The sequence below is a fragment of the Acipenser ruthenus genome, chromosome 24 (assembly GCF_902713425.1).
Source record: "Acipenser ruthenus chromosome 24, fAciRut3.2 maternal haplotype, whole genome shotgun sequence".
In the NCBI taxonomy this organism is placed as follows: Eukaryota; Metazoa; Chordata; class Actinopteri; order Acipenseriformes; family Acipenseridae; genus Acipenser; species Acipenser ruthenus.
The window spans coordinates 4,556,111-4,580,531 of record NC_081212.1 but is presented as its reverse complement, the minus strand read 5'-3'; the positions used below and the strand labels follow the sequence as shown (position 1 = coordinate 4,580,531).

The 24,421-nt window shown below is 38.5% G+C and overlaps 1 protein-coding gene across 13 annotated transcripts in view; it reads left to right on the top strand.

Annotated features, from left to right (window-relative positions):
• The window catches only part of LOC117429727 (autism susceptibility gene 2 protein-like), a 287,630-nt gene that overhangs the window by 88,705 nt on the left and 174,504 nt on the right, over positions 1 to 24,421 (top strand). For all 13 annotated transcript variants that reach the window (XM_034903122.2, XM_058998109.1, XM_034903118.2 and 10 more), the window contains one exon: positions 20,644 to 20,745. In XM_034903122.2, the coding sequence (XP_034759013.2) occupies positions 20,644 to 20,745 (102 nt within the window). The remainder of the gene's footprint in view (positions 1 to 20,643; positions 20,746 to 24,421) is intronic.

The following is a 24,421-nucleotide window of genomic DNA, read 5'->3' as shown; positions in this document are numbered from 1 at the left end:
TTAGTGTGTGGACCATTTCCACTCAGTACTTGGCACAGGAACGCAGGCAAATTGCATAGCCATAGTGTCTGATTTTGAATGCTATTCTACTAAAAGAATAATAATAATGCACTTGCATTAAAATGTGAGGTTTTTAAAGCGAATTGCAGGACACTTTCATTACACTGTAAGACTTGGATACATTAAACTGACAGCCTCTGTGGCTGTAGCTGAGTTGATTCCAGTGTTTCCATATTCAGGTGCAGGCTCCGATACACTGCCATTTTAAAAATAATCCATCCCACCTGCAACAGGAAAGCACACCTGTATTTAATTAGGAACCAGTGCTGAGCAGGGGAAGTCGAATGTGATATTAATGGGGCGGATGTTTTGAGATCTTTGCCCACCAGTCCTCGACTATGAAATCCTTTACTGTTTTGAACCCTGCAGGCATACTAAACCTGCATAGAAAATATGTTCTACGTATGAACCGGCTTGCATTGTATTTTTCATTGGAACAGCGTGTCCAAAACCATGTGGGTCGTATACACAGGTTTAGAAATACATTTGGGTTTATTTGCCTGAAAGAAAAATGTTCACTGTGTTTTAAGTCTAATGGTACTTTGCAAAAAATTTAAAAGTACCCCCCCCCCCCCCCCCCTGTATTATTGGAACTGTGCTGTTAAAGCTGCTGTGGGTGTTGATAATTAGTTAAAACATTCCTTTAATCTGTCTGTCACGGTAACAAATGAGACATTGTAAGACTGTCTTGCAGATTCTAGCTGCGGCAGGGGAGTTAGATTTGCTGGTCATTAGAATTGATTCCAAATCTGACTCCATGAATCACTGTTACCTTTAACTGTAAAAATCCTGGTTCTTGGCCAGATTGTTGGATTGGATTTAGCATGTTGTGTTTTATCTGCGCTGTGCTTGCAGCAGAAAGTAGCACGAGGGTGCTGTTGCAATACATTTAGCTGTTTCAAAAAGAATGTGACAGATGTATCTTTAGCTGTGCTGTGGTCAGGGAAAATACATTGCAAAATCCCTATTTGAATCCATTACCGCTCATGAATAAAGATCACTTCAACGTGTCCTATTCCATTCTTCCAATCCGCTATAACAGTTTTTACAGTAAATTGATAATTCATGTATCTGTGATCATATAAAAAGATACATGTGTGTGCACAAAGCTGCTATGCCCAGTAAGGACAGCCACACAAGCCTGGGTTTGATTATTTAATTAGTGGGACAGCAGCATTATTGGGTTACTATAATTGCATCATTTTTGCTGGTTTCAGACGCCCTAGAAAATGAGTTATTTCATGTTTCCACAAATGACGTCACAAGGTATGTTGCAACTGTTTAATTTGCTTCGCTGGGTTGTTTGTCGCTTTTATATGAGGTCACTTCCTGCCTTAAACACCCAATAGCTTCCATGTACATTCCCCCACACTCCCGTGCAGCCAAAACAATCCAGCAGTGAGGAACCAAAAGATATGCATTGTTAGTCCTGTTTGATGTGAGCCAGACACTGTATTTTAAATGTATTATTTTGCTTTGAAAACTTGAGGTTCTTCACAACAGGTTTTCAGTTAGTGTTTGTTTATCTCCTCAAACCAACAACAACGTGAAAACATCCAGTTTGATCTTCATGACCTTTTTGGATAACTGTGTACACCTGACCAATTGCTTGTAATGACATTCACATTGTTTATTGTCATCAAAGTCAACAGCAACATCCTGACTGTGAGCTAGTAAGCCTGATGCAGAGAAACGAGAAGAAAAGGCTAGCAGTTTTCTAGTTTTTCTTAGATATATATAGTATTGATGTGATACAGCCCTCTAAAATGTTGTTGTATAAGATGGTTTGTATTGGATATAATTGGCATCAGATTACATTTAGCTATACCTTCAATTATTATTATTATTTTTTGAATATAACTATATTTTATACAAATATAGTAAAGGATGCTGTGTAAGATGCAAGCTATTTTTCAAGGTTAGAGTGGTCAGTAGCGTTTGTACTGTAAATAAACAATTGGGAGGATAATGGCAGCTTTTAGTCAAAAACTATGATAACTGTAGTAACAAAATCTATTGCTTCTTGTAATAGGCAATAATAATAATAATAATAATAATAATAATAATAATAATAATAATAATAATAACTCTTTAAGAAAGACATCTTAAGAAAACAGAAGCATCATTTTCAACTCAACATTTTAACAACAATCCACCTTGGCTTGTACAGTTGATTATAGCTGTGAACTCTGACTTTCTAGCAGTTATCAATAAATAATGCACATAAGTATTGATGGACCTGAACTTGTGTTTTGCAACAGTAGCACTGTCAAGCATTGATTGCGTTTCCCAGTTTTCAATAATATTGTGTGGCTGTCACTGTCTGTCACTGATGATGAAAGTGTTGTATTTTACACCAGATCGTAACAGCTTTGGCCAAGAATAACGGTTCTATAATCCAACCAAGCAGTGGATCTATAAATCATTAAGGGAACTCAATACCGTAGGATGAGTGCAAGACTGCTGAATAGGATATCTGGTGTGGGAAACTGACTGGGAAAAGGCCTGCTAAACTGGATAAAGATGATGAACTAGTTGAGCAATTAAACTAATTTTACATTAAAACTGTAACAAGCTGTAAAGCATCTATTTATTAATCTGGGGGGGTTTAAAAAATGTATAAACCTGATTTCTGGCAGTCCTAATTTCACTGTATTTTGTATTGCATGTAGTAATGTTAATAAGAGGGTATGTAAATCACCCCAGGGGGGTCTTCTTGCTGTATTTTCTGCACGATTTTGGCGGTGGTGAGATCACATGCTGTGTGTTTTCGGTCGTTTTACGTGACGTTTATTAACAAACGCACAATAGATCATGGAGTAACAGGATGCATTGAACAGGGAAAGCCATATCGTGCCTTAACTTGAAATATTTGCCATTAGCCTTGTAGAACCTTGAGTCCTAACCCCATTCATTCTAATACTGACATCCGCATGTTTGCATTCTAGATAAGAAGCATTTCTTTGCATGTGAAAGCTGGAACAAAGGTACACTCTTGCCCTCCTTGCCTTGCCACTGCCGTTTCTTTCAACCTCTTTCTTCTAGGTTTTGCTTGGTCAAAAATTGATTATCACAGTGATTAGATTGTTGGGGTCTTTTTTTTTTTTTTTTTTAAATGAACCTTATCCAAGATCATATTGCAGTTAGCCCTGGGCTGCATAAAGATGAAAGTAGAAAAAAAAACCAATATGTAACATCATTGATAAGTGATATTAAAAGTCATACACAAGGGAGTTTGATGCAGTGTGTTAATTGCCCAATTAATCTTTTGATGTACTGTACCTAAATGCGGTGTCCTTGATTTCCGCCTCCTTACGGAATTAATGTCTTGCTATGCAACATGATGAGTCTACAAGGCGTTTAAATGCATCTACAAGGATCTAATACGTTATCGTTCCTCAATAAAATTATGGGTGGAAATGTTTAGTAACCTGCATGTGTCAGATCACCTAATTCTGTTTATTCCATTCCTGTTTCCCTGGATTTCATGTATGCCAATAGAGACTGCAGTCTGCTTTGTGCTCTGCTGTAGGCTATGCAAATATGGTCTTCATCCCACTGCATAATATGGTACTAAGACTAGACAGCTTTACCTGCTGTTCCCTGAGTTGCTATATTTTTAGTGCTTTATTGCTTTGGAGGGTGCTGACTAGTAGTTTAAAATCTGACCAGCAGGCTTGGTGGTCCAGTGATAAAAGATAGGGACTTGTTACCAGGAGAATTCCAGGTTCAATCGCAGCTCTGCCACTGACTCACTGTGTGTGACCCTGAGCAAGTCACTTAACCTCTTTGTGCGCCGTCCTTCGGATGTCAGTGACTTTGTAGCAGCAGTTGTGATGCATAGTTCACCCCCAAGTCTCTGTAAGTCGCTTTGGATAAAAGCGTATGCAAAATGATCACAGTGTGTAAAAGGAGCATCAAGCTTAATAAATGGATGGTACCGTTTTTTTTTTTAGTTTTGAAAATGTATTGGATTTTCTCACATACATGTTTTTTTCCCTGCTGTTGATTTGAACTATATTGCGGGATTACCTTGATCAGCAGTCAATGTCCAGCATATATTTTGGTTTGAATAAACTGATGCGTAAATATTTTAATACAAATTGTTTGATATAACCTTGTGTTTCCTGAATCTTGTTCGCATACAGACACCACAAATAAAAAGATTATTTTCAGGTTTAAATTGTACTGTGATCTCCCCAGCACAGTCACATGATAGATGATTCTGTTCTGTATTGTGTAATTTGAGCAGTATTAACAGACAGCACATACATATACAGCTATGGCCAAAAGTTTTGCATCACCCTATAGAATTAACTGATTTTGCTTCATAAAGTCAGATGAAACCTACTGAATAATGTGACATTAACATATTGAGTTACATACCGCTTTGTAGTTTTCCATATACTTAACTGAAAAACTAACAAAAAATTTGACATTTCAAAATGTTACATGACATACTGTACTACTGTTATGGCTTTTGTGATGTAATTTAGTAGTTTATTTTATTACATGATGTTAAATAAAAGACCTAAGTTATGTTCATATAGTTTTATTTTTATAATGTCTAAAAGCCATGTACAATGTTAGTGCAATTCCACAGCTGTACATGTCAGTGTTGTGTACTAGTTTCCCATTCCATCCCTCCTGAAGAAATATTGGGCAGCAGCACCATCTGCAGGTCATTGAAAAGGTAACAACTGCTGTTTCATCTGTGGAAGTGGAATTCGATTCTCGGTTTATTAAACCACCATGTAGAATATGAGGCTGTGTGGTCCAGTGGTTAAAGAAAAGGTCTTGTAACCAGGAGGTCCCCGGTTCAAATTGTGTGACCCTGAGCAAGTCACTTAACCTCCTTGTGCTCCGTCTTTTGGGTGAGACGTAGTTGTAAGTGACTCTGCAGCTGATGCATAGTTAACACACCCTAGTCTCTGTAAGTCGCCTTGGATAAAGGTGTCTGCAAAATAAACAAATAATAATAATAATGAGTCATCAGATTGAAGTGCATTGCAGAATTTTAAGCTTGGACTCTTTCCCTCTTCCAATAATTACATGTTAGATTGAAAACACATTTTGAACCTGTAATGGCTCAAACAGCTATGCACAATAGCTGTTTTTTGTCTCTCATGTTTCATTATTGATGTGTGCCGTAAATGTTGATTTATGATAATATATTATTTTATCCCTCGTTTGAAATTCAAATTGTAGTACAAAAAAAAAGCACTCAAAAAAGACAGCATTCTGTCAGAGCATTTGCCTAATCCAAATACTATATTTCTCTTTAGTGATACTGACGATCCTGTTAGGATTGTTCACAGTTATGAATAAAGAAAGAATCTGGTCCCATCTTGTGTGCTGTCAATCCACTTCCTCCTGGCTGCAGGGGTCAGACGTGGACAGAACTGGCATTTGCTTTCAGTGGTCAGCTCTGACTTTGAGGGGGAGACTGGTAGCGTTTCTTAGTGTGCCTGTCAGATATAATGTCATGAAGAGGAGGAGGAAAGTAATTCAAATGATAGCCGCTTTCTGAGCCAGTATTTGAGAGCATTACTCTTTAAAAAAAGACAGCGCAGCGTGGAAAACCTTCTGTATATATCTAAATGATTTTTATTGATGTACGAAAATAGGTGGCAATAAAACTGCTATCTTTATGGCCTCTATCAGCAAAGCCCTTGCAGATGTAAAACAGCAATGAGAATGAAACGAGATAAGAAGAAAAGAGTAAACAGGGATCTGTTGGATGGCAACCTTGTTTGAATAAGGCTGTGTTTTCAAACAACACGCCCCGCCCACCCCGATAACAGAGGCTTGTGTTTAAGATAGACTTAACCTTATCAGCATGACAGACAAGGTCTTGAGGTGGAGGTTATCGTTGTTTTTCCTACTCATTAGGTTCAATTGATTTTAAGCCCAATTGCGTTTTTTGTGGGTGTGTCTATTGATTCAGTCTAGGAAATATGTGCAAAATTACCAGCAATAACAAATTTGTGCTGATAAGGGAGCTGTGAACTATGATTTATGGAGTGTTTATTCAAGGCTCATCTCAAAAACAGAAGGCCACTACTGAAGGAGATTTTTAAAGCACCGTATTACAGCTAATGTGAAACAATTTCAAGGTGGCTATTACTTCCAGTAACTGACACACATTCATATCTTCACCCATTTTGGAATCCAAATGTTTAAAGCTCTTCCACAGATAGTTACTTAAAATTTAGGTTTAACTATCGGCAAAACATTTTGTGCATTTGCAGTTCTGTGGGATTCATTCTCTGTGTATCACATTTCAACTTCTACAAAACATGGAACCAGACTGAGACCACATGGCCTTGTTCAAACATGATTTATATGCATCAGGTTTAAATGTTCTTTTGATTGCTACGAATTAGCAGATACCATGTGTACAGCTGTGAGAATATTTCAAACAGGAGAACTCGGCACTCTTGTTTATGTCTTTGGAATTAGCTGCTGCTAGATTAACATTGTTTTTGACAGCCTAATAAATCAAGACACTCCAGATATAGAATTCAAAGAGTGGCAATCATAACTTCAATCATAAACCTTCTGTGAAAATATTGGGTTAGGATTTGTTAAATGAAACCATTTTAGCCGTGTATTTACAATAGGCAGAGTGAGTTAACAAATCAATCATTTGTTTTTATTTAAAATAAAGCATCTTGATGTTAAATAATAAAAGCCAGTAAATTATATAAGCAGAGTGATGTATTTTCACCAAGTACTAGGTCACTTCCCCACCCAGTAAAGTGTTTGTTTTTTTTTGGGTTTTTTTTTATATATAAAGTAAATGCACATGTTGCATTATGGGATTCAGATCTCCAGTATGCTTTAATTAGTTTACAACAGAATTGTAAGCTGGGGTTGACAGATACCTTAGGTAGTGTTTTTAGCAGTGTTGTTTGCCTTGATAATGGAGATTGCTGTCTTTTAACAGAAAAGATAGTAGAGAAACAGGTATGTTAGATTATTTACATTCAAATAATGTATAGAATGCTGATCTTATGTTTTTGACCACAGCAAACGCATGGATGTATTCTGTACTTACTGTTTGCAGTGCATTTTTTTCTCATAGGGACAGATTTGCAGCAGGTGGAGCTCTTGTGTAAGAATACCGATTGACCCACCTGCTGGGTGAAAACTGAATAAAAGCATTCCCTTTGTGAGAAAACAAATGTTTAGCTTTGAAGCAAAAAGCATATTGCTGCTCTAATTTGCTAAGCTGTTTAATTCTCATTGTTTTGCCAATTTTCTCATTTTTCATTTAACGCGTAGAGAGGGTTTAAGTAAACAAGCCTGGAGTGTTGTTTCCAGTTATTTACAGCACACCGCACCCTGATGTATCCTCAAACAGAACACACCTTCACGAGCAAGAACAAACATACATTTCCCTGCGTAGTTATCTTATGGCGGCCCTTCATCTTTCTGCTTGTCAGCACGGTTTTTCATTTAGCCTGTTGCTACAGGGGGCTCGACGCTGGCAGATTACACCTCGGCAGTCAGTTATTTCCGATTTGTATGAGCCACTTTCTCCAGTCTACCGAGCTTTCGCTTGCTAGCGTCAATTTAGACATATTGCAGCTCCTCAGACCCTTTACCTTCCCCGTCTTCCCTTTTCGACCGGCAAGACAAAAAAGAAATATTGTGGCTGGGGAAGCATTTTAGTTAGAGAAGGCAGCCAGGGCTGCATTATTACTTAGGCCTCTGTCACCTGTGGTGACCCACGAGAGTGGAGAATATCGATCGCTTGTCACTCAAGGCATTCAGCAGATTGCATTGACAAAGCCTGTCGGGCCTCTAATAGCAAGGTTAGCCGCCTTGGCTTGGGCCCAGGAGGAGACTAGAACTGTGCCCATTACTTGGTGGCTTTTAACCATTTTGTAAAGCTGAGAGTGGAATGATAACAGTAAGGAAGTAATTTTACACTCATAATTGCCTTCCTGCGGCTGACATGTGTAACTGTGAGAGCAGAATGAAGCTTAAACCAGAGAGTACAGTCAAAGGGGCCTCAGTTCCTCGTTGCTCTTACCAAAAAATCACAACAAAAAATTGATTTATTGCTCAGAGGAAGTTCGTGATATACTGGAGGAAGTGCAGATGACAACAAAAACAAAGTGGTTCAGTGTACAGAGAAAGGTCATTAGAGTGTTTTCTTGAAGGTCTTGCCAACAGTGCTGATAGGCTTGGAACTGCTCCTTAAAATACAGATTTTGATCTCCTATAATTCTTCACATAAATAAGGCTGTTTAGGGCTTAAACGGTCCCTTTTGTGCTTAATTATGCAGAACAGCTTTTGTAGGAGAAATGGTATGAATCCCCCGTGCCTTATAACTTGGCTGGACACAGGTGGTGGGAGGCTATTTTTAAGAATGGTCCTGCCAGTGGTAAAAACTGACTAATCTCAGAAGGCAGTGTAAATTCAGATACTGTAGCAGGATCGATTTCACCTAGACAGCACCCCTGTCACAGTGTTTTATGAATTGGATATTAGTTGCTTGACACGAGCAAATGCAGATTTGGTTAACTCACATTTTCCTACCTTATCTACAAGCTTGCTTAAATGTGGTTGTACACGAAGATTTGGAACGTAGCTTCTGGCGTATGTGAATTACAACATCTAATTAGACTCAGGAAACTTTGCCCTTCGATTTATTCACATCCCGATTTATTCACATCCCTCCCCATCTCTGCCTCTGTAACTAGCCCTGGGTCTGAACTAAATGGCTTCAAGGCAAATATTTAATGATTTCATCAATAAAAATGAATTCTGTTTCATTTTATTCTTGGGGGGGGGGGGGGGGGTTCCTGAGCCTAAGCAATTGAAAAGAAGCAACCTTGTCTGATGACTGTCGTGTTTATGATTTTCATTTTTAGAGCAGCAAGTCAACACTACTGCCAAAACACAAATTTCACATTTTAGATTTGCATACAAGTGATTCTTTACATGGTGCTCACTGAGCTGCTCAGAATAATACAGCATGAAAGGGAGGGTGTGAGCCCCGGGAGGGAGCGATGCAGAGAGGTAGCAAAGGAGAGAGGCAGTCAGGGAGCAGGGGGAAGAGGGAGCTAGTGAGAAAGGGAGCGAGACTTGCTTGTGGAGAGCAAGCTCGTGTCAGCATGACCAGGACCCCACAACTGCCTGAGAAACCAGACGGCCGTGTAAAATATTCCCCACAGGGGCTGGGTTCCAATAACACCATCTGCCAGGGAAAACTATGGCCGTATGAGAACTGCTGGCAGAGCGGGATGGATGCACAGCACCTGAAGCTGAAGATTGTGATGGAACAGTTTGGTTGCAATAATAATGATTACTCAGAGCATCAACAAAACAAACCTGCAAACCAGGATCCCTCCACGCTGGGGGCTGCATAGACACAGCGATTATGCCAGAGAAAACGTGTTTGTAATTAACTGACTGGATAATGCAGAGGAAAATAATTTTAAAAAGCACCGTTTGGAACTATTTTAATGATCTAAACCATGGTGGATCTAAACACTGTCATTAATCCAGCTAGGCTTTTCCACCCACGGGTTATTTATTTTCTACATAAAAATACAGCAAAATAAGCATTAAAGACCCATATATATATATATATATATACACATTCTATAAGAATAACATTAAGTCAATGAAAACAATATTATAGAGGAACTGATTTAAAATATGTTCTTTGTTCAAGCTATTTTTCCTATTAGTCAAAAACTGGTACTTCTGTATTATTTTTACAAGCTGTTCATCGGTTAAAAACCTTTGTCAGTTTGTTATTCAGTAAACAGTTCCACCGTACAGTCTACCGCTTCAGATACTATTACACATTTCAACTGAATTGCCTTTTTTTCACTGTATTATTTGTCCCTCTTGTTCTCAAGAAGGTAATCATTTGTATATTATTTCATATTTTCTTTTCCCTTTCTGCTATGTGAAATGCTATACCCAGGGTACTTCATCTTAGTCTCTTGAATAATTTATTAAGAATGAATAGAAAATTATATTGAACAATTAATATTTTCCACTCTCTTTAAAAGTGTGGAGTATGAAGTTTTGTATAACATGGTACTGGTTCTCTTCATGCTTTCCATATTGCATTGACCTCTAGAGACCCAAAGGGAATTTCATCAGACACTGTAGCATTTGCTATTGTTATATTCTGAGAATTCAACAGCACATACAGCACTGGCAAAACCTATTTCAACAAAATTTTGTTAGTGCTCAATAGAAGATTGCAAAGAAATGGACTGGGAGAGAGAGTTATTTGTGCAGAACTTGTAAAAAGTTGCAAATACCAAATGCTAGCACACAAGGAACAACCACACACGTCAAGATCGTAACTATCACACCTCACAGGGGCTTCTGATTTTAGTTTTGTTGCAAAAACATATTGCAAACTCATGCTTTTCGGTTGTTAAATTTGACACCAGCTATGTATCAAACCAACATTAAAACAAGGCCGAAAATTACTTTAAAAGGCTTCCAGACTATAATAAACGTCAATCCACTGAGGAAGTGATGACAGATTTACAAGGGGGAAAAAAAAACACAACACGGCATATTACTGCTTTGAATAGAATGTTACTTACTCATAGATGTATATACACACAAAACTCTATGGTTACTTCCAGATGTAGACTTGTTTACATCGGTCAAGTAAGAAAATTAACAGCAGGGATTAGCTAGGCCGGCCTGCCAACTGGGAAGTGTATACTATGTAAGCGTTTCTGCTAGTCCTTCCAATCCAAATGCTTAGGAAAGCCAAGCAAGGCTAGGATGAAGCTCGTTCTCATTAGTTTGCACTTGGCTTGCCAAAGCCAGGCATTCGCTAGCAGGAGATCCATTTCTTCGGAGTCAACTTCACCTGTTGAAAGGCAGCTGCATCCAAGGCAGGCACCTCTAGCACTAAATGCTTGGCTGTTGAGTGGCAAAGGGTCAGGGCACCGCAGCATGGGCCAAAAGTAGTAGTGCAACTAACGGCTTCAGAGAAGCGATCTACACATGCAGTATTGCAATAGAGCAGGGCTGACCAACAGGTGGCTCTTGAACCATATATGGCTGTTTTGATTTAGAAGTGGAGTGTGCCATTCGAGGCTCTTGATAGCTTTGAAAAGTCTATCAGGACAATATGTAGTCTTTGGTAGAATCAAGTGCAGTCTAATTGCATGAGGTACTGGGTATGTGTGATTGAGATAATTAGTGTGTCAGCGGTTTGACCTTCTTAAATGTTCCCACTCATTAAAAAATATAAGTGTGCTAAGCTCCTATCTCTTTTTAGGGGGCTTATTGGCCACACAGATATCTTCATAGCTCCTGCAAAACACTGCGGCATGAACTATTTTTATAACATAAAAATCTTCTAACTGTAAGTGTTTATTTATCAAATTACAGCCTCACATGAGCTGCGCACAAGGCTTGACCCAGTATTAAGTATCTGCGGTAAATATCATTGCCTCCATATACTGGAAGTCCTGCCAATATACTGGCAGAGAATTCCTTACGGAAAATAGAAGGCAATAAAAAAGAGCGATGATAGCCTTAGCAAGCGGAGAGGAGCTCGGTTTTTATTGAGACCGGCCGGCTCTGGAGATGTGACTTGGCACACAGACGGGGAGCTTAAGAGAGTACGAGTGAAAGCTGATATTGGAATAACGACTCTGTGGCAGAGACGAGGGAATAATGTAATTAATTGCACACAAATTTCTTTGATGAATAGTTATGTGGTGATAAGCACGAGGTCGAGCAGCAGAGTGAGTCTCAGCTTTTTAATGGCCCAACACAGCTGCAGTTTTGGAAGGCTCCTGGTATTTTTTATTTTTTAATTTATTTTTTTCCCCCTCTCTCAACTATTTTCCGCTGCTTGTCTGGGGAGTATCTTGGCCAATGATAATGAGCTTGTATCCACCCTGTGTACAAGTCACATGGGGGGGGGGGGGATTCACAATGTTGTTTTCTTTTTTAAAAAAAAAAATACTTAATGTTACAAAACTATAAATAATTCCCAAGAGCCCTTGAATTCAATTGCTGTCGGTATTAAACACACACATAGCAGTACAGTAATCAAAACAAAACAAATAATCAAACACAGCAAGATAAAAGGCCAGAAACGATACCGGGGCAAGATGAGATGAGAGCAAATCCAATATGAGTCGCACTGAATTAAATTTCAGACCGGTCCTTATAATGAATCCTACTGTTTGTCCGACTGGGTATTGTCGTGCTATTCCCCTGGCGAAAAACTGGCTGTAAGTGCCAATAGTTTCAATAATGCAGCACTAAGAATTGTGATGCCGTGAAAACGGGTGTCTATTCTGGATTGTTAAAATAATAATAATAATAATAATAATTCTTATCATTGGAATTCTTGGAACTTGAAATAAATTGAATGTGTCAGTCTATAGTTCAAATTTATTTTCCAAAGCAGCCTTTGATATCCTAGTCGGCGATTACCTGTTTTAAATAAAATACAATAAATCTGTTGCTGTCTCAGATTGTAAAGTTAATCGGTTGGGTGTGACTTTAAATCAACCGGACATAGGTGGGAAGCGGTTCAGAATTAAATAAATCAAAAGAAGTTGGCCTGCCATACTGTAGCAGTAAAACCACATTCTAACGCACAGTGACAAGCTGCTTTTATTTGCTATACTTGTCTTTTAAGATTTAATAAGCACTGGTCTTAAAGCGACAGAAGGAGGTCAGTTGCAGGCTTGCAGACTTTGTGACACGTGTTGTTGCCGCTGTCTCAAAGATAAACAACAGGATCACAGTCCCTTACAGCTTTTGACTGCTCTTGCATCTTTCTTCACATGATGTCTTTTTTTATAAATTACATTACAAATGAACTGCACTTGACTGTTTCCAACTGCCACCCGCCCCCTCTGTGCGTTGTTGATGGTAACTTTTTACTGAACTCAAGTCAGAAAGCAAACACAGTCAGACAGCTACTGCTAGAACCTTTGGTTTCTCTTCCACCCCCACTTCTAGGCTGCTGGAGCAGCAGCAATGAGAAGAAAAACAACGCAGGACTGGTGAACCAGAAGAGTCACATTGTGCCTTCCAGGATTGCGTTCTTTCCTTCAGGAGTTTCATTGCAGACTGATTTAGTCACCTGCAGAACGTTTAATTAGAGCACGTATATTGCATGTCTCTCTTTTTTTTCTTTATTCACAGTTTAATCTCAGGAACGACACCAGCAATTGGCTTTTTGTAATCATCCGATCGTCCTCTAATTTTAAAATAGTATCCTATAATAAAATGTTGAGAGTCAAATCCCTTGATGGTGAAACATGACTGTCTTAAGTCACTGTAGCAGTGGTAAATAAAAAAATAAAAAAGTGGGTAAACTGCCCTGTTTGGTTCAGTTGAACAGATAGATTGAACAGACATGAACAGATAATTTGTTATTGGCCCTCAGCCAACCAGAACCACCCCATACAGTCCTTTTCCCTTTCAGGTGCTGTTCACGTGAACAGTCACAGAGCCGACGGTGAGCTTCACTGAACAGTTCTGTGAGCTTCCTTTCCTGGGCTAGGATGAAGGCTACTAGCACCACCCTGCAGGTCCAGTGAGCCTAACAGCATAACATTAACAGAACACAAACAACCAATCACACACACACAGAACACGTAGTCCAGTGGCCACGCCCCCCTACTCTCGCCACAGGTCTGAGAGCTCTCAACTGTCAGTCTCGCACCCAGCAACGCAACACAGACACTCACTGTTAAAATATCTTGTCTTTAACCCAGGATTTGCATATCACAGGAGAGTAGAAGTGAGTAAACTCTGCATCCCTTATATGAGAAGTGGGTAAACGCTATATTGCCCAAATAAAAAATAGGTAAACGTCGTTTTCCTGCGTATACCCTCAACTACACCACTGCACTGTAGGATATGCAATAATAATATAATTTTCAAAAGATAATGTTTTTATACATTAGAGACTGTGGGCAAAATGCCATTATAGGGTTACCAGGGGAATTTGAGCACTTTTGTCAATCTCGCTTTAATAAATTATGCAGCCAATTGCAGTAGATCTGGAGTCTCTAGAGCTGACTCTTGAGATTGTGAACCTGAAACTGAAAGATAGCCTTCTATGTTTTAGCAGGTTTTTTTTTTTTTAATATAGACCTGTGACGGTGGCATAAAGACGTGATTCAGCTTTAAGTCGCTACAAACCCATGGATTTGACAGAATAACAGGAAACAGACTATTTATTATAAGCAGCCATGGTAGCTGTGGATTATCTATAAAACTTTTATGGTCCTCCCCGAGTGGCAAGCAGCCATAAACTTGCCTGAATGAGGGACTTGTTAATTTACTTGTTAAAGCAAATTAAAAATGTATAAGCGCTTTTCAGTAAATGAGATCTTCTCTCATTGCGACTCTTATGGGACCCCAGAATCCTGGGAGGACTGAATGGCTGTGCTCAAATCACAGCAGAACAATAAAAGCTATTAAATTGTTACAGGTTTATTACTAGTGAGCTCTCCAGCTGTTGTCATGCGTAACTAAGGGAAACCAGGAGCTGACAGCTTGGAATCTCAGCGGCTGAGAAATGGTGTAGCTGTTATTTTTTATTTTTTTTTCCTTGGGAGATTCATAAAATGGTCCGATTTAAACACTCTCTGTGGTTAGGAAACTAAGAACACAATTTTTGTGCTTCGCACTCACCAGAGAGTATTGGAAACTGTTGATGCACTTGCATCACCACATTTACACTAGATAATGTATGTGTAGTGTGTGTGATGTGCAATTAACTGTTTTCCTCAGCATCTGGGAATTGCATTCACATTACCGTAAAGCTTAGTGTACACGACCCTTCTTTGCATAAAATCACACAACACTTTGGTCTGTATTTTCAAAGCTATTTACTCCGAATTTTCATTCGCACATAAATTGCTCCCAATAAACCAGACAAAAAAAGAAAAAAAACATTTTATGTTGGTGCTTGCAAGTTGTTTTTATTTATCTGAGAGTAGTAATTGTTCTTCAGAAAAATTTGGAGTAAAAGTCTTTGAGAATCTAGCCTTTTTGAATTTCAGATTTTATTTGTTTTGTTTTTATGAAATATGAACCAGACAACACTAATTCAAGGACACCAGATAACAGTAAATTCTAGTTCAACAGCAAAAACAACACCACATTTCATTACACCATATTTCTTTCTAGCCACTGTGTTTTATAAGTTACATCACTGTTTAAATCACTTTTTTTAACGATCTGCCTCTTACACTACTAGTTTTACAGTACTTGAGAGATGGTCAGCATACTGCCTCAGGGTAGGTCCTAGTTCCTTGTAAGCTCTGAATCAGTAAATCTAAAATGTAGGGCAAATGACAACTTCATTCTGGGTGATTGCTTCAAACAGAGTCCATTATCACTGTTAGAATATGAATTATGCTGCCTGCATTGCTTGCTGGATTGACAAGGTTAACAAAAAAAAGTAGGATTAAAGAGACAGGTCTCTTTGACTTGTAATCTTTTGGTTTGTTCTCATGCTAGACTCTCATACAGAGTCTCATACTCTCATATGGCCGGGTTAGAGATTTAAAGATTACTCCCAGTAGCGCAGTATTAGATTGGACTGGGTTGTGTTGGAACAATGGTTGGTCATAGGAAAATCCAAATTTGCAAGACTGCCTAGGTTTTCATTTAGTGCAGTTTATAGGCCATTGTCAAGTCATGTGCCACTATTGGATTTTACTACATGGTTAGAATAGGGTTTATAGATTGGAGGGAAAGTACTGATGTAATTGGTGCGGAGTGTGGATATGCCATGGAAATCATTGCTGCACCTGGAACTCTTCCTTCAGAAAGCAATTCTCCCGTTCAGATAGGAGCTTGGCTTTGCTCCACTTGAAATACATGGGGTTAAAATAACACAGGTTTGATTGGGTTATTTGATAGTGAATTGACTCTTTTTATGACTTTCTTACATCAAAGAAATTGTAAAATAAATTAATCTTTTAGTAGTGTGGCTGTTTTAGGGTGCACATTGCCAAAGAATCCTGCTGATTGAAAACAGTTGTTAACTCCATACTTCAATAAATCCAGGGTGGAAAAACTTTATCCTAATAAAGAACAGACTGAGGGAAAACAAGACCTTACTGTGTGAAAATGAATGGCAGATGCATTCGCTGGTAGTTTTAAATGTTTCATTAGATATTAATGTCTTGCTGTGTTTTTTTTTAATTGTTGAGAAATTAGCCTCTGGAATATTAAAACCATCTGTTTGTTCTCATGATGAAAACAGAGTCTTTAACAAGCCAGGGACTGTTAGATAAAGGCTTTGTGAAGTTTAGTCATCACACTAATTCTAATAAGTGGTGTTATTAATAACCAGTGTAAAAACAACTTTCAGGGACTGCAGAATGTAGTCCTTGGATTGGAGTTACACGCTAGTTCTCAAACTGGAAAACCTTTTGGGAGAACTCTGCTTTCTGTGTTTATACTAAGACTAGAACCTTAGAGTAAGTTGTTAATGCAATTCATTGTTAAAGAACCTCTTCAAATGATATGTTCACATTTTTCTTCTTAACTTTACCTTTTTTTAAGATATTAGTAATCTTTCTGAGTAGTTTGAATGCCGTTTTCTGTATGACCAGAGAAAGTGCCTGAATTTCTAGTTTCTCTTGCACTTAGCTGTTCTGGTTTGTGGGTTCCATGTGTATTTCTAGTGTACCTTGATCCCTCTGTGACATCACTCTAAAAATCCCAAACTGATTCTGTCAGTCATTGCCTTCTCACTCTGCCTCTAGTGAGTGTAAAATGGAGACCAGTTTGCCTATAAGAGCATCACAATGAATATTGACTGCAACACCTTAAATAATGGATTCACGTCCCTATGGAAGCCATGAGACCAGAATTTTTTCTTATGAAATCCTGACATTGTTTTAATGGTATCATAAAGCAGGCAGACTCACTAGTCAACAATACAATAGTTCTCGGAGTAGCCCCAAATGTGTCAAACTATGCTACTTTGGAAATAAAATAAATAGATAAATACATTGCAGACCTATGCTTTCAAATTACATGATCTGATTTATTCTGCTTTGGATGCTACGTTAATTTATTATTTTGCGTTGTTTTCACACTGGACACTCCAATTCCTTACTTTTTCACCTACACATGTGTTTTTCATGATGTACTTTTACACTGCACACTGTAGCTTTAAAGTTTTGAATGTTTTGTTTTGTGAAAATATTTGAAATGACACAACAGTGGACGTACTGCAGCAACTTTGAATTGTATTTCACCTGTCATTAATATGCTTCTTGATTCAATAGCGTGACTCTGTGCTGTGCTCTACCTTTTGAATTTTAAGCGTGCATAATTGTAAACGTAATCTAATGTTAATATTGCCTGTAATTTCACCTCTGCCTGAGTCAACCCCCCCCCCCCCCCCATCCCCCCCCCCCCCCCCCCATCCCCCATCCCACACACTCTTGCCTTAACGACAACTTTAAGCCACCTGGGTGTTGACTCCAGTAGATCTATATCCTGTTACAAAGGATAGTTATGGTGGCTTCATGAGCATATTTATAATTCATTGTGAAAAAATATTAACACCACAGCATGAGGCTCTACTGCTTTCAAACTTGACAAGAAAATAACTAAACAAATAAATAAAAATAGAAATAAGTGCATGGAAGAGCCAAGTGATACATACAAATACTCCACGTTCTTGTAATTAAATACTGCTGGAAAATAATCCTTGGTTTATTGAATTTGGTTTCCAAGCACAGCAGCTTTGTACCCTTTGCATATAGGGTGGTTTTGCTTCATGAATGTTCTGTTCTGAACAGCCAAGGCTGGTGTTTTGGGAGGGTACAGCAAACTATGCTTACTCTGCAACATTTTATTTATTCACAAATAAATATTTCCATCAGCTGCGTTAGTGCTGAGCACAATAAATATTACAGGGGGTAATTAAGTGGTTACAGCTGTAACCAAAATGTGTTTTTTTTGCAAGGGAAGTAATATTGTAGCATATCAAAAGGGCATATCTGTAATGGAATGTTAAATTAAGGCCCCGATTTTAATTCATGTTTAGCTAGGAAAAATGGTTTCAGAAAAATGCAGGGGCAATTTTCAAATTCATAATCAGTGCGATTTTTAATTCTGGAGCAATCCCAGAGTTTACAAGGAATTTTAAAAGGCGCATAGGTGGTATTTCTATTAGATGTAAGATTATATGATTGTATGGTTCCTTTATAGTCCTGACTGTTTTATTTGTGACATACAAGCAATAATTGTGCTGTAATATTCTCTGTACGACTACCCAGAATCTGACTGTGTGCGTGTATTGATCTCTGGGGTGTCTGTGTATAATTTTAAGGAGTTCTTCTCATGCTGCATTACAACTTTCTGTGGCTTAATATGTTTCAAAGCTCCACACCGTCATTAGTAGACCTTGCAAATTAAGCATTCAAGGAATCCCTAATTTTTTGTAAGTGACACAACTGTAATGGGATTTAATTAACATGACGGGTCAGAAGCATCCGATGAGCAATCAGTAGACAGAGGAGTAATTAGAAGATTTTCTCTTGTATGTCTTTGAAGTGTTCAGTGGAGGACATAATTTGAAAACAAAAAATAAGTGTTTTTTTTGTCTCCTATGGCCCCCTTTTATACAGTAAGTATCATTTAAAAGTCTTACATCAGTTTTTTTATCCTGTGATCGCAACTGTGGTAGAAATAATTAGCACGAACAGAGTGTTCCTATCAGCACAGCTCATTGATCTTCCCTTCAGATTTTTATTTTAAAAAAATTCTTGTGTGGCCTGCGACCCATCAGCATCTCCAAGAGGTCTGTCTTTCTTATCACATTTTAGCACTCAGATGACAAACAGCTCTCCGCCTTTCAACCTGATGAAATTCTCAGAGGGAAAGCATCCTTTCACAGTGCTAATGGCTTCAAAAAAAAGGCTGTTTTCATTTTAATTATGTGTTTTACTCAAGGGCCCTTTATTTCTTTCTCCCTATAATTGACACGCACTGCCAGTAAATGGGTATATTTTCGTGCCCTCGGTTTTATGGTGACCTATAAAGTGGAAGTTGTGCAGAAGCCTTGACGTGAGAGACGGCTTGTCTAGGCAAACAATCCCCCAGAGTGATATGTTATACTTTGGTTTGGTTTTTGTTCTAATACATGGCATGCAGCCCATTTACTACTTTGCTGCGTTTTTGCTATAAAGCAGATTTATATGCTTTGAAATGCAGCCCAAGAGGCTTGGCAAGGCTGGCCAGTTGGAAGCTGCACTGAGGAAGATACATAAGCACGTAAATCGTAGCTTTGACGGGTTTCTGAGTTCCCCAAGTGTTGTACATTGTTCCAGACATCTGGGCAAAGATGTTTTGGATCCTTTTTGTCTTTTGTAAACTGTGTCTGGAAAATGACACCTGCTGAGCTGCTGCTGTCTCTTTGCTGTCTGATGGAAAATACTGTATTTGAAGTTTATTTCTTTATGCCAAGATGTATCTCGGGGAGGCCAGAAACGTAGTTTATTGTTTGGTCAGGGATTATTATAAGCATCGTTATTTATATATGCACGGCCACCATAACATACATTGTCTTTATTGGTCAGTTCCCCAGTAAAGTAATTCACGTCAACCTCTCTGGTCTATAGTCATCCCACTGTATAATGGAAAACTACAGGAAGTGAAATGAAGTATCCCTAATGGAAGTGATTTATATTTTAATGTATTATATGTTCTTAAAAACTAAGACGGGAGGCCAATATGGTAGCTTCCCCAGTGGAGCGCTCATGATGGGTCAGTGGCAGGGTTAGATGCTGCCTCTGGGAGACGAAGGAAAAGCTAGGAAGTGTGCTGAGCTGCCATCTGTGGAACAGACTGCTCTTTGAGATTGGGCATTGGCAGCCATTGCTCATAGTGGAGTTGAGACTGGGCATTGGCAGCCATTGCTCATAGTGGATTTGAGACTGGGCATTGGCAGCCATTGCTCATAGTGGATTTGAGACTGGGCATTGGCAACCATTGCTCATAGGGGAGCTTGTTCTTTAGCTACTAGTTTAAGCCGTCATTCCAAATACGAGTTGAAACTAAGAAAAAAATACAATCCACTGTGGCGTGAATATTATAACGGTATTATTTCCCATTTTACAGGAGCTAGCATATACAAGTGTCTTAGAATTGTAAAACAGAAGTATGTAATGCCACCTGTCATTTAAAAAAAAGCTTGTATACTTTTACAGGTATTTCACTTAACTCAGGAAATAGAAACCTCACAACACAATATTTACATTTTCCATAGTGGCTTCAGCAGTCTTTTCTGATGTATCCTTCAGTTTGTGTTAGAAATGAATGTAGCAAGGCTGCACCATCATTCTGAAAATGATTGTGAGTATAGTGTGTCGATGTGAAATACAGTATGCATGCAACTTGTATTTAAGTCAAGAAACATTAGACCTATACAATACAAAAGCTACAATGTGATTGCCTTCTGGATGTACTAAGAAAACTTTATTTTTTTTAGACAGGCAGACAACATTTCAATAGTGGGGGATGTTTTAAAAACAGCGGTTTGCAGTTGTGTAACCCTTGTAATATATATTTTGCAGCTCAAGCCCGGTCAGATCAACTGCAAGGACAGTGACAGTGAAAGTGCCAGTGGAGACTCGAAAAAATCACTCCGGAGCAGTCCTCATGAGAGGCTTAGTGACGTAAGTATTGTATATAAAATGCATATTACCGTATAGGAACGATTCAAGTGTGTGAGGTTATTTGAATATTGCTTGCTTTGTAGACCCTGTAAAAAGCTCAGTTTATTGCTTGATCTATGAAAAAATACAAACGTTTGCACTTCACTTGCTAATAGAAAATGTACAGCATTTCTCGTGGAGTTTTAATGATGTCATGAAAAAACTAGTTGCAGTATAATACAGTCGAATGCTTTGGATGTTTGCCTCCTGACATCTGGCCACACAGGGCTATCTTTTGCATGACTGTTGCAAGGTAAGTCAAACTGCAATCCAATGTATTTATTTTATTTTTAAGTACTACTTTGATAAATGCAGTTCACCCATTACAAAGCAAAGCATTTTGTAGAGGAAATCTGTATTTTATTCCTAACCTAAAAGCAAAACTAGTGTAATAAGCAGCACAAATTGCTACAGTTACTCTCGCATGTTGGAGAACCTCTGCACGTATTGATGGCAAATTGCGTTATCTTTTTTTTTTTTTATCTACCATCTGTGCGGAAGGGCATTTTTATCATATGCTGTTCCTCTAGGCCAGTACTGTAGACTAGAAAGCTTAAGCACAGTTAAATTAAAATAAGACTTTTCCAATTTGCTGTAAGTTTATTTCAACCCAGTTGGAATACTTGTGCGGACTCCCAGAGCCGAGTCAGCTGAATCAGTGCAGCCTCAGTACTCTTGTCAGCTAAAGACTTTTCTTACACAGAACTGATTGTACTGAATCAGACTGCTGAATTAGTGCAGCCCCAGTACACATATAAACACAGCTATGGGCTCAGGCTACCTTTTATTATTACAGTAAGGTATCTGCAGAGCGATGTGGTGAATTGTTGTCTGGATTTGGACCAAGAGAGCATTAAACCAGTGCATTAATTCCCTGTGCCACAGAGACAACACAAAGACCATTTTTATGAACTTTTAATTAGCCTCCCTGTGACGAGCTCGTTATGAAGAGCACTCTGTCAGCCGCTTTCCATTTGGACAGTCATTTTACTCAGGCAATTAGCAAATAGAGGGGTTCCGCTGGAATGAAAGCTAGAACTGCGATTTTTATTTTTTTAAAATGCAAACAATAACATACAATCGCTTATTCTAGTTTGTTCAAGGCAGTTCGTTAAGAATATTTTCAAGGTCAAATAAACTAGGAAACCTGCTTATGAGAAATGACTTTACGCTGGCCTTTTTAAAGCACAAACTTCCCTTTTGTGTGAATTTATTTAAAAAAAAAACAAAAAAAAAAACATAATATTCTGTCAGTATAAATGTGAATCAGCAGTTTTACAACCAAGATCAGGTGCTGGCCAATTGCTAATCCAACAAGTTTACCTTCCAAATCACGTAGGTGTGGATAGGGTTTAATAAGGTTTACAGAAAAGCTGGACTGAGCAGGCGGGTGCATTTATATTTAACATATGGGGCTAAATTCTCAAAGCTCCAATTTGTCATTAGCACCATTTTTAAAGAAGGGAGAAACACACCCAATAAAGTTCCCAAACAAGAAATAAACAACTGCTGCTTTTGATGGAGGTGCTTGAATGAAGTAGTAAGTTGTGTCTTATTAGTTTTGGACATTTAGTTGGTGTTTGTTCCATTCTGAAAAACATTGCGCTAGTGACGATTTGGAGTAAATAGCTTTGGGAATCCAGCCCATGATATGTTAAGCACATGTGGGCTAAGTATAGAGGTCAGTCTCATTTGGCAAGGAGATGTAAAATGCCCAAACCTTACCAATCCAGGTTTAAAGGTATCTGTGTATTGAAATACAGGACAGTGATCTGCATGAACAACCCAGTGAAGACACACCGTACCTACACATTACGTATTGCACCTGTATGCTTCCTCGTCGGAGCAGCAATCACATTTCTCTTGTAATTAAAGCTGTCAGTTGGAAGACGAGCCAATCGCTGAAAAAACACAGTATAACAAATGAAGCAAAATGATTCAGCGTGTAGCTCTAGGATGCTTCGCCAGGCATGAAATTAAATAAGTAATTTGATGTTGACATCAGAAATTGAAACGATACCTGCTGCTCTTCATTCCGACAAACCCGCATAGACAATAACCAAGATAAACAGGAAACAATGACTACCCTCAACGCACTGTGCAGTAGCGACGCCAAAGTAACATGTCTGCGTCAGCTCCGATCTAGAAAATGTAATCTTCTTTAAGAAAATGAACAGGAAAATACAAGCCTTTTCGTTAGATAATACGAGTCTGCAGAGTGGTGTGATGTCACGTTTTTACAACAAGTAAATTCAAGCCTGGCAAGTCACTGGTTGAAGACGCACATGCAGTACTACAGGAGGAAATGTGGTGACAAACAAATAAAACAATACAGTAATAATAATAATAATAATAATTATTGAAGGTAAAGTGTGTGGGGTGGTGCTGAGGCTTAATAACAATGCTACCGTATACATGCCCAAACACTGTCTGACGAAAGTTAAATTGAAGAATAAGCACTGGATTTCATCAAAATAGACGCAGCACAGGGGCAGGGAGGGCTTAGGTCGGCGTGACAATCCATGGTTCACCACGGTTCAACCATTGCTGACAAATAAATGAAAAAAAAAAAACACAATTCTACCATCAGTTTTTGAAGCAGTTCCACGACAGGGTCTTACCTATGCCTTTGAATAATCGTTTATGACCGAGTTTTCCCAGGGAGCTTTAATTAGAGGCTGATATTATTATTATTATTATTATTATTATTATTATTATTATTATTATTATTATTTATTTCTTAGCAGACGCCCTTATCCAGGGCGACTTACAATCGTAAGCAAATACATTTCAAGTGTTACAATACAAGTAATACAATAAGAGCAAGAAATACAATAACTTTTGTTCAAGCAAAGTACAAGTGTGACAATAGTTTCTGTCTTCTGTGGGTTCATAGTTGAGACGCACATTGTTTGCCATTATGTACCCTGTCAAGAAACCAATGCATTTAACTTGGCATGGTACAGAGTTCACAAAACAGGCGTTCCGTTTTTCTTTCTGAAAAAACGATTTAGTATTCCTTTAAAGCAGGATTTGTGATGTTGGCTGAGACTGCAGTGACCTGAAGTTTGTTTATCACATACAGTAGTAGCGTACTGTGCTAGACAGCAGGATGGCAATCCTTACCCAGGGATGGAAATAAGACTCCCATAGCATAGCTGTTTGATCTACTCCTGATTTCACTGTGAGTTTAGGATGACACAACTGACCTTGTTGCCTATACACTGTTGCTAATCAAGCTCGTAGTAAAACCTGGAATGGTTGAAACTGCTGTGCAATATTATTTCCATCCCTGTTATCCCTTAGAAATCCATACTGTACCACTGCTTTTGAACTAGGTACCATTTGTGACTTAGACTAAGATCCAGACCAAATCTAATACACAGCTGTGCACTAGAAGCCCTTAAATCAGCAACTTTCCCATGCTTTACCCTTGTTGTACTATGCATTCATTATAGTTTAGCATGTTTCTTTTTATATGCTTTACCTTTCAGGGCTTTACAGTGCTTACCTACAGTATGCTTTACCATGCTTTCACTGATTTATTACACTTTGCTATACCTTTACTTTGGCTGATCTAACCTGCATTACATATGTCAGTGACAGGCAACTGGAACTGAAAAGTGGCTCCGGAATG